We start from the raw sequence: 11,351 nt of genomic DNA, 5'->3' as shown, positions 1-11,351 counted from the left end.
CATATATTTCATTTGCTGCCATGTTTACTAAATCAATGATTAAAAGGTTGAAAATCGCAGAAAATGTTGAAAATGCTGTAATCTCGCAATTCACGAGACTTGCCGAGGCCACAAATTCAAGATGGCGGCGCCAATGTTGAAGGTAAATTTAGCACAGCTCAAATATTTCTGACATTTTTGTCTACTCACTGCTCGTTTCTTCTAAAGTTTTGTTAACTGATCAGCCACAATTTTCAGGAAAACGTATCGTTTCAGATGTTGTCCCTCTAGTTTTCTCTTACGACCAACGATTGCTGTTTTTCTGGTGAAAGTATCTTGGGGTACCGCATATGCTGTGATTTTTTCGAGTGATTTCCCCATACTTCATTTATGTCTGACGCAGATACTAGAGTGAAAAGTATATATAATGTAATGTAATCATATATAATCTCAAATCTTACAAAGCCACGGCAAAATTTATGAAATCATGTCATTTTGAAAGAAGATAACATAATTTTGCAGATAAAAAAGAACTGGCGATCGATCTTTCAATTTCTTCAGCCATGATAACGCAACTTGCTCGAAAGTATGAAATTGTTGTGTCGTAATAAAAACAGTCCAATCTCTTTCCCAAACTTTAAATTTTCAGTCATGTTTCACCAAAAGTGCTTCACTATGACAAATGATTATATTGTCATTTTTCTGCGCATTTTATGAAAGCCATTAATGCTAAATTATTTTTGTTCTCATAAAAAAGATAGGTAGATAACGTAATTACATACAAAACATTTAACGTTAACAATATTGAAATTGAATCAGTCCATCATATGTGTGTGACAAATACACTTACAATGTTATCTTGGAAATATGAACTAAATTATGTTTAGAACCTACCCATGTGAAGAAAAAGGTAGATGAACAAATTGTATACATTTTCTATTGGCCATGTGCCAGGTATGTGCTTCTAGTCTAGATGTTTGTAGTAGGAGATTGGCAAGCCTTGCCCTGTAAACTAAACACACTGTTACTCACAGCATTGTTTACAGTAACAGGAGAAGAGGGAATTCTAGACTCATGCTTAAGCTTTGAACCGTACATGGGAGTTTAAAAGTTGATCTTGTATCTGGAATGGAAACAATAACCATTTGTTTAGAAAAGGGAAATGATCAAAGAAACAAGGGAAAAAAATAGTTAAAAATTAAATATGTCCAACATGATGTTTTTAAAGCATAGTCACCATGAAAATGCATAAATTGTGCACTGTATCAACTGCAAAACAGAGACCACTGCGAAAATTTCAACATATATGGTGTAGCTCTGCCCATCCATAGCTATGGAACTGCAAGACAAAGACCTGGAAATGGATGAATATGATGGGCATGCAGCTACTCTCTTATTGGTTGAATTATTAATCATGATTGACAGCCAGGATCAGCTTCAACTGCCACTAACCAACCTTCTGCTCTGGAGAAGAAAATATATAAATCTAACATTGTCATCATGGTGTTCTTCAGGATAAAGGCAGCCTTCAGTTTGAAGACAAGTGGGACAGCATGCGGCCCACTGTGCTGAAGCTGTTACGTCAGGAGCCAGTCACCAGGGCTGAGTGGCAGGACTTGTTCTGGTGCAGACATCACTTTATATTAACCCTCAACTTAGTCTATACCTGTTTAACTGTTAGTGTATGGGTCATCTTTATTCTTTAGATTAATGTTTTGTGTTGGAAATAAGTGGCAGAACTCGTTTCTTAGCATGTAAAAGGTTGACATGATTGGTAACAAAAGATTTTTGAAAGTTCAGTCGTCAGTTGTAATGCCTTAACAACTTGGATTAGAGAACTGGAAGAATTACTGTATTGTTTTTAATCACTATAAATTGCTTGAGGAATGATGACATTATACATTAAAGAGGAACATATACATTTTTTGTGATGTTATGAGACGTGTTTGATTATTTGTTTGTTTGTTTTTGTTTGTCCAGGGATGTACACTCAGTGTGTCTGTGGGATGACAAGGGACCAGGGAAGGTTCACAAGGCCCTACAGGACGACATCCTGGAGTTCATCAAACAAGCGCAGCAGGTGGGCGTGGTAGGGGTGTGGCCGGGGTGTGGTCAGGGAGGGATACCATAGAATCGGGGTCCTGATCTTGGATATCTTGTTGTGGTGTTAAGAAAGACTAGAGAAAAATAACATTTGGTTAGACATAAATATTTCAAGACAATGTACAGTTTCAAAAGTTAAATCACAGCTCTAAATTTTCCCCTAAGAAACATGAATATTCTCTTTTTTTTTTGCAATATCATGGTAGATGGTTATATATAAGTAATGTGTTGAACACATTACAGTCTAATATGAACTTCATATTTACATTATAGCTAGACTGTTACCTTGAGAATTTGCTGGTGGTATTGTAAACAAGATCTGAAGGGATCATAACACACTTTACAAATACATGTACTTACATTTGTAGATATTTACCATTCTTCAAGACAACAAAAAGTGTTCATCTATTATATTAGTGTAATATTCTAGTCCCATTTTTCCAGTTGTTCAGAACTATAAGCCATGGTTTCATGAATTTTTGTTCTTTTTTTCCAGCGCACTTTGACCCATCAGGACGACACAGCCTTGCTGAAGGCGTACATAGCGGAGTGGAGGAAGTTCTTCACGCAGTGTTCGTACCTCCCCAAGCCGTTCGGCCAGCTGGAGACCTCCCTTGCTGGCAAGACCGTCAGTAGTGTGCAGAAAAAGAACAGCCCGGAGGACAGTATTGTTAGGAAGGTCTGTAAAACTAAACAAATTTATGACACTGCAAATACACATGTATATGTGAAATTTGTTAGTCAGTCCCACATCATATCCAATATGACTGTTTTACTTTTAGGACGTTCTTGTTACTTTCTGTGTCCATAGTTAGGCATTTTGTTTAGCGTTGCTTGAGTTTTCTTTTTTGTATGTAAGTTGATGTTTTTCTACATACAAGTGTACAAATCAGTGCAATTCAGCTTGTTGTATATGTATCTCATGCTGTGAGGCTGATTTTCTTAATAAAACCGTAAACTGTATCATGTAGTGTATATGTCAGTACCCATCTCTATTTCTATAGCCACACAGTTGTGCAAGCATTACAAAAAGCTACAGGATGCCAAATGTTTATTACCAGATACAAAATGACATACAAGTAGCAAAACTATCCACTTTGTTTTGTTTACTGGGGAAACATTGTTGACATGTTGTTGTTTACCACAGCTTATGTTGGACAGCTGGAATCAGAGCATCTTCTCGAACATCAAACAGCGACTCCAGGACAGCGCAATGAAGCTGGTACACTCGGAGAGGATGGGCGAGGCCTTCGACTCACAACTGGTCATCGGGGTTAGGGAATCATATGGTAGGTGCACGGGGAAAGGGGTTAGCAAAGGGGTGGGGTCCTTTTCACTGTAGAAATTACTGTACTGTGTATCTTGTAATATTTGTGGTAGTTTTACTTTTGCAGTGCTTCTTCACTGCGAAATCATAACACTAAAAATATCGCTTCTGCGTATGATAAGTTCCAAAATTTTTACCAAGACTTTACGATCTTTTGTTTTCTGTATTTTCAGTGAACCTATGCTCAGATCCTGAGGACAAGCTAAAGATATACAAGGAAAACTTCGAGGCAGCCTACATAGAGGCAACGGAGGCCTTCTACAAGGCACAGGCACCACAGTACCTGGCTGACAACGGGGTCCAGAACTACATGAAATATGTACGTTTCTTTCTTCTTTCTTTGTCCTGAACTTAAATCATACAATACTGATTTACTGATGATTTTATGAAAATTGTAGTTGATATTTGACAGAATTTCTGTTTTCATCCTTAAGGCTGATATGAAACTAAAGGAGGAAGAACAACGAGCCATGAGATACCTGGAAACCAGGAAAGGGTGTGACTCTGTGCAAAAGGTATGCAAATGCATAAATTAGCATAGCTAATGAATCCTTCTGAGCTGCATCTGGTTAGAAACCAGGTAAGATTTGTGGAAAAAAACTCCCTTTTTTTTGTTAACCTCTTCAAGAATTGTTGAAACAAATTGTTCACACCAATTTGGAAGTGTACAAATTAGTGACTAATGATACTAACAACTGATTAAGTAGTAACAGAGGTATGGTTGATCAAATTTAAGTTTCTGAAGTTTTTTGTTTTGTAGGTAGACTTGTCTAAATGTAAACATGTCTATATACATATACATGTAACATCCCAAATGCATTACCCTTACTAACCCTGTCACTTGTGTTCATTGTTGAATGTCTTAACAAGTTAAAACCCAACCTCTTTTTTACCTTCCCTCCCACCCCCACCAGCCTTGCAACATGGTACGACCTTCCATATGCATTTGCTTGTTGCTACACAGCCTAAATGTTTTAACAACTTGACGAGAAATGCTCGTCAATCAGATGAGCTTTCAGAGAAGCTGTCTTGTCTGCATGAAATGAAATTGCTGGCACAGTGCTTGAGTGAGAGCTTTTTCAGTTGCATGGTTTTATATTTCAGAAAAGCCTCCATATAGGACAGGTAGCAAGCCAGCAGTTTCAGGTCAGTTCTTTAGGGGCGAGTGGCTTAAACAGGGGATCCGTAAGGCCTTTTTGCATGTAGACGCTGTCTGACGCACATACATGTAGCTCACGTTTTGTTTTCACGCCCCTAATCGCAAACTCACCATAATAATCAATGCATCACGGAAATCTGTCCTTAAATGTTTGTGCCGTTACTTGACGTATGAAATATGTGATATGTCACTTTTCTGCAAAAACAAAACAACTGCTCCAGCATAAAGATAATTGCAATTTTTCCTTTACAATAATTTGTCCCATATGAATTATAAGGGACCCTGTCACAAATGACACCTACCACTTTCATTACAAACTGCAGGTGAGCAGGTCATAGCACTCAAGAAAAAAACGGAGAATGTTTATACTTGGAAATGTAGCTTTATCTGAAGCATAAGAACAGTTTCCTGTATTTTCAAAATTACTAGTATATCATTGGTGGAGTAAAGAATATGATACATTGTATTTCAGAAATGTCTGTTTGTATGCAACTTCATTTTTGATTACATTTTAAGGAGTAGTTGAGTGCTTTTGCAGTAAGGTGACCTATGGAATTCTAAATGCGTCATGACTGTTCATGTCTTGTTGTGTTCTCTCCCCCCCCCCCAGCTTACAGAGTGCTGTGTTCACGTACTAGTAACTGCCTTCAAGGAAACCATCCTTGCCGAGTGCTCAGTTATGATCAAGAGAAATGAAACAGACAGTGAGTACCAAAAAATATAGTAATCTTCAAATATTTGCAATGGTTTTATGTTGTGTACATGTCTGCATTGTTGATCATTATTTATCATTAGCTGAATGCATATTTTTAGTATCAATTCTTAAGTTAGAAAGAAAGCATCCAAAAGCAGTCACTAGTTGAGTATGTGATTGATGTTTCATTTCAAAATTTCAAAATGTACTGTTGACCAATCAGATTGGCTTATCTGACGATGACCTTTGCCCTGCCTGTGCAGAGCTGCTGCTAATGTTCCAGCTGTTAGACCGGGTGCCAGACGGCATCAACCCCATGTTGAGGGACCTGGAGGAGCATATCAAGAACCAGGGCCTGGCCGACATGGTGGCTGCTGCAGAGACTATCACTTCTGTAAGTACCAGGTAGAACTTGTAGGGACACATTTGGGAGCAAACGCAGCATATTTCACTCCATTCCCTTTCCCATGCAAATATGAACTGTTTCAATTATCACCTTGTTGAGAATTTTTATAAGATTATCTTTAAAAGTTTCTTTGTGTCTTTATTTTACAGGATTCTGAGAAGTATGTTGAACAGCTGCTGTCGCTGTTTAACATCTTTAGTATGCTAGTCAAGAAAGCCTTCAGCGACGACCCTAGATTCCTTACATCCAGGGACAAGGTGAGCAGATTTTACAGTAAAGAAATAGGGGTTACCTTTGGCTTTTTTTTTTGACGGGTCTGTTTGTATGTTTGCTTGTGATTCGGTCCATTTCCATATGCTGGGCACTTTAGGGAGTACATGTACTTGACAGGAAGTTAGGTCAAAGGTTCTAGAAAAGGTCATTTCATTTTCTGTCCTCAGTTTACTGCTACCAGTATATGCTTGTCAGTTTTCGTAGGAGAGCCAGAGATCAGCTAGGAATGTACGATATGCTTAATAGTTGATCTTTGAACAATTTTTTTGTTCCTGATCTGTATTTTGCAGGCTTACAAGCATGTAGTGAACGACACAACTGTATTTAGGTTAGAGCTTCCTTCTAAACAAAAGGGGTAAGTGGAATTCATTACAGATTAAACATAAAATGTTATAGTTAGCCTGGTATTTTTCTGATTCTGTTCGATCTACAGTCTGCAACTCCGATCACTTTCTTGCCAAATAATCTGGCATCTGTCGATAGAGCATGGATTGGCATTAAATTTGAATATTTGCTTAGAATATATAAAAGAAGTAAGATACTGAAATATCAACTTGCATGGTGTTCTGATCCCCACAGTGTAGCAAAGACTCAGCCAGAATCCAAATGTCCGGAGTTGTTAGCCAACTACTGCGACATGCTGCTGAGAAAGACTCCTCTCAGCAAGAAACTCACATCTGATGAAATAGATGCCAGACTTAAAGATGTGGTAAGTAATCTGGTATAATCAAGTTGTCTTTCATACAATTTATCTGTTCTGAAATATTAATTTTACTTCATAAGTGATGATTATTTGAGGAATGAGTGATGTACAGTATCTCATGCAGTTTTCCTATGAATTACTAGGTGGTGTACATATCCAAAAGAAAAGCATGATGGAAACCAACCTCAGTGAATTTTTCTCCCCAGAATTTAATCCATCAGTTCAGAAATCTTAATTATATCTTGATTACCGCTGTGGTATGATATGAATGTTTGATTGACATGATTTTGTTCGTGACGTTTTGTTTTGTTTGCATTGTAGTTACTAGTGCTGAAGTACGTGCAGAACAAGGATGTGTTTATGAGGTACCACAAGGCCCACCTGACCCGCAGGCTCATCCTAGACAGTTCCGCTGACAGCGAGAAGGAAGAAAACATGGTGGAGTGGCTCAGGGTGAGGCTCATTTACATATCGCTATGGCAACTGGGTGTGGCTATGTCTTAGTATTGAGTTTTGTTGTTTTTGCTGTTGATATTCCAAATCATTTAGTGTATTCTCAAGTCATATTAGGATTTAAAAAAGTCTCAGCATCACTGAATATTTTGTGTTTACCTGTTTACAGGAAGTAGGCATGCCGGCTGACTATGTCAACAAACTGGCCAGGATGTTCCAAGACATCAAAGTCAGCGAAGACCTGAACAGTCAGTTTAAGGAAGCCATTCGGGACAAGGGGCATGGTTCTATAGCAGGTATGTCGCATGATACATGGTAAACTGTTACTAATTTGGTGATGCCTCAGGGGCAGAGCTGACAATTGAAAGTGAAGTCTTTTGGTCACAACATTTAGGGAAGTTTTACATGTTGTTACTTGTATTTTGAATTTGAGCTCAAATTCAATTTGGAAAGGAACTATCCTATTTTGTGCACTTAATGTCATGGTCTTTTGAGACTGACAAAGAGAGAGATGTTGTCATCAGTCATGTTTTGTCGTTTCCTTCCCCAGATTGTGTAAATATCAAGGTACTAAACGCGGGTGCCTGGGCGCGTAGTTCGGAGCGAGTATTTGTGTCGCTGCCCATGGAGCTGGAGGACTACATCCCGGAGGTGGAGGAGTACTACAGGAAGACTCACAGCGGCAGGAAACTGCAGTGGCATCATCTCATGTCCAACGGCATTGTGGGTAACCTTTACTGTGATGCACACAAGTCGTAACCTCTGTTGTTCTCTCGTTTTTACTTGTACAAATTTTACACCTTTGCCATTCTTATTGATTAGCCAGCATGTATCCCTTGAATTGAGAAGCAGTGAAGGCTGTACAGTTTTCAAGGTTAAATAAAGGTTAAAAAAAGAAATACCCATGATGCTACATATTCCAATGCAGTGCTCTGTACTATTCAAATCATTCAGTTACTTTGACCTTTTTTTCCTCAGATAACCTTCAAAAACAAAGTGGGTCAGTACGACCTGGAGGTCACGACCTTCCAGATGGCGGTGTTGTTTTCGTGGAACCAGAGGCCTAACGAGAGAATACCGCTGGAGAACCTGAGGTTAGCCACGGAGCTTCCCGATACAGAGCTCAGGAGAACTCTATGGGTGAGTGCTAGAACCACCTTACATTCCTGTAGGTTTCGGACCACATTGTAGGTACTGTAACTGCGTATATACTTTAAGCCGGGACACCTGTGCTGTGCAATGTGAACCAGTTAGAATTGCACGGAGGAAGGTGACAGATGGTTACTGAAATGTCGGCTTGATAAAACACTTGGCATGCGTATAAAAGAGATTTCTATTCAGCAACTTTTAAGTACAAGTACCCTAAACCTCTGTACCAGTACTTGATGTTATGTTTAATGCATGTACATGTATGTCTGATGTTGAATACTTCATGAACTGTTTTCATTGTTTTTCCAGTCTTTAGTGGCCTTCCCCAAGATTAAGAGACAGGTCCTGGTGTATGAACCTGAGGCTCAGTCACCCAAGGACTTCCAGGAAGGGACAGTCTTCTGGGTCAACCAGGAGTTTGGCCTCATGTAAATATACATTTTCATAATGTACTACACTTTGTAGTTGCTAAGTTTGCTCTATTTACTTCTGGGTATGGAAGTACTGTTTTATAAGGGTTCATGTACATGTAGGTTTGTGTGTATGTTTATCTGGACAGTTTGGTTGAAAGCATGTGAGAGGAAGATTGACAGGCAGAATAACAGGTCAAAAGGTCAGACACTTTCGTAGTTTAACATATCTTTGTCTTGAGTCATGCACGTGTATGTACTTTTACATAATATTTTGTTTGATCACAGTAAAAATGGCAAACTCCAGAAGAGAGGAAAGATCAACCTGATTGGCAGACTGCAGCTGTCCACTGAGAGAACACGGGAGGAAGACAATGAAGGCATCATACAGCTCAGGATACTCAGGACACAGGTAAGGGGCACATGTGCACATACAGCTCTTCTCTGTAGCGGACACAGTGGTCTTGCTACCTCCGTGGATGGAGGTTTTGTTTCCAATGTGTCAGTGTGTTTGCCTGTGTTTCTGTAGTTATTTCCACATGCTTGAACATCAAGGACACTGACAGGAAGTTAGGTCAAAGGTCCCATAATAGGTTATCAAAGGTTATCCCCTTCCCTGTGCACAATTTCTACTTCCTCCCTTCCGTTGTTTTTGTTACATTCCTGAGCAGAAAGTTTTAGAAAAAAATTGGCTGACCTTCTTATCTGTGACTTTTTTTCTTCCACAGGAGGCTATAGTGAAGATCATGAAGATGAGAAAGCGTATCTCCAACGCCCAGCTGCAGACAGAGCTAGTGGAGATCCTTAAGAACATGTTCATCCCCTCCAAGAAGATGATTAAGGAACAGATTGAGTGGCTGATCGAACACAAATACATGAGGAGAGACGAAGACAACATCAACATGTTTATCTACATGGCATAGGCTGGGAAAGCTGCAACAACATATCTGGAAGTCATAGACTTCAGCCAACTCCCCTCCCCTGCAACATGGACCCTCCCAGAACCACAATCTAAGTATTCTTTATCTGCAGGTCATACCATTCAGATGAACTTCGGAGGTAGATCTGGTAAAAGCTAAAAGCTGCAAATTAGGAAGATGCTTATTTTTCCGTATGTTCCCATTTTCCTGGTTTCTTGGGACTCGCCAAAACAAGTTTTTATGGAAAAAAATTTATTTATGGCCACAATCATCAGATGTCATGCCAACTTTTTGTACATATGATTCAGTATTTGCAGATCACACAAACATGCGAATAGACATGTGTAGACAGTAAGAGCTGGACAATTTGCAGTACAAATTGCTTCTTAAGCTTTTGTATTTTGATGTCTATGTGTACATTTGTACTGTCCATGGTAAACAAATAGGAACCCATAGAAAGAAAAAAGGGTAATAATTTCTACATGCTAGGAAAATCTGTTATTAAATGGAGGTAAAAAAAAGCATTTTATGTTAGCCCCCACCACATTATATTGTGCAATGACTTATGTTTATTATTTGGCTCATGATAGGCTTCGGTTTGGTTGGCTCATGATAGGCTTCGGTTTGGTTGGTCCAAGGTTGGATAGTTTTCACCCACCTGTGCAAAATCTATTTTGATAGCAAATACTAGTATTCTGGTTAGTTCCACTAAAGTGCGGTGACACTATAAATGACTGAAAGACATGAGTGCCTTGGTGAAATGGTTTTTACTTGTTTTAAACACAAGTGAGTAGTAAGAGAGTGGGCTACTTGCGTTTCTATACACAATTTGAACCAGAATCAACCAATCAAATATTAGTACCTCTATAGTAGTGCAGTTATATGTATGCATAGGTGATGCATGTATCAATTGTAAACCTAGGGGGCAAGAGATGTGAGGGGTTTCTTTGTATGAAGAGTGCTTCAGTCAATGTAACACCTACCCATGCTTGCAGCAGTTAACATTCTTGGGTTTTATACTGATCGATGCATCATCATTCCAATGTCGTAATTTTTCTTCTGGAGATTTTTAGACAGTGTCATAATGTTACATGCATTTAACATATGTGCAGAATCCACTCAGCATAAAACAGTGTTATGAATATGTATTGTATGTATTGAATATGGGAGTGTTCATTGTGGTTTATAGCTGTTGTCAACCAAACAAAATGAATATAGTCCACAGCATATGCCATAAGTGTTTGTAAATATATTCTTTGATAATCTGTGGGAGGTTGCCAAGTTAAGTTGGGGAGGGGATGTGATACAAGTAGTCGTACGGCAAGTGAGAAATATTAAGTATAAGCTTCACATGTACATTACGTGCTTGCCAAGAATTTTGTATCTGTGTTTCCAAATCCCTGTAACAGCTGGCAAGAGAAAAGAAAAAAAGGTGTTTATATTAAACTAGATTTTCCATATCTCGGAATATGCAGAACAACTGAGCAAGAACAGCATCCAAGTAGAGCAATGGTAATAGAAACAAAGAACAGTAGATGTCACTTCAGCGCTCTGTTAGCTTAGTTCTTCCTCTTGCAAGCTGTTGCAGGGTGGTATGTAATAAGATGTCCTAGAGTAACAAAATTTACTGGAACAGCGCTATATTAATGTACAATGTAGATGTGTATACATGTATGAAAATGGTTGGGAAATTATGCGCCCCTGTACATGTACGTGTGTACATTTTGGAATTGCAAAAGTTGAAAATAAATAAATAAAGGATACCACAAATCTTG

The 11,351-nt window shown here is 38.8% G+C and overlaps 1 protein-coding gene across 2 annotated transcripts; it reads left to right on the top strand.

The window, feature by feature from the left end:
- Window positions 1–28: 28 nt before the first annotated feature.
- LOC109481113 (cullin-5-like) lies at window positions 29–10,126 on the top strand. 2 transcript variants are annotated; one of them, XM_019783593.1, is made up of 20 exons: window positions 29–142; window positions 1,494–1,603; window positions 1,960–2,059; window positions 2,579–2,761; window positions 3,230–3,371; window positions 3,583–3,728; window positions 3,844–3,924; window positions 4,514–4,555; window positions 5,179–5,272; window positions 5,526–5,656; window positions 5,818–5,925; window positions 6,232–6,296; window positions 6,521–6,650; window positions 6,966–7,097; window positions 7,267–7,393; window positions 7,648–7,820; window positions 8,076–8,237; window positions 8,556–8,674; window positions 8,945–9,068; window positions 9,385–10,126. In XM_019783593.1, exons 1-20 carry the CDS (start codon window positions 122–124, stop codon window positions 9,577–9,579), a joined length of 2,385 nt encoding a protein of 794 aa, XP_019639152.1. In that variant the 5' UTR covers window positions 29–121; the 3' UTR covers window positions 9,580–10,126. The 2 variants fall into 2 exon arrangements, with proteins under 2 accessions (XP_019639152.1, XP_019639153.1); XM_019783594.1 differs by lacking the exon at window positions 4,514–4,555.
- Window positions 10,127–11,351: the final 1,225 nt, after the last annotated feature.

Source organism: Branchiostoma belcheri, unplaced genomic scaffold (assembly GCF_001625305.1).
Source record: "Branchiostoma belcheri isolate BF01 breed outbred unplaced genomic scaffold, Haploidv18h27 scaffold54, whole genome shotgun sequence".
Classification (NCBI taxonomy): Eukaryota; Metazoa; Chordata; class Leptocardii; order Amphioxiformes; family Branchiostomatidae; genus Branchiostoma; species Branchiostoma belcheri.
The sequence above is the reverse complement of the archived record's forward strand: the minus strand, read 5'-3'. Positions and strand labels throughout refer to the sequence as shown.

Excerpts from the sequence above, each read along its gene's own strand:
- LOC109481113 (XM_019783593.1), top strand. The coding sequence starts at position 122 with ATGGCGGCGCCAATGTTGAAG. Across the intron at positions 6,651-6,965 it reads ATGCCAGACTTAAAGATGTG|TTACTAGTGCTGAAGTACGT; the intron begins GTAAGTAATCTG and ends TTTGCATTGTAG. Across the intron at positions 7,098-7,266 it reads ACATGGTGGAGTGGCTCAGG|GAAGTAGGCATGCCGGCTGA; the intron begins GTGAGGCTCATT and ends ACCTGTTTACAG.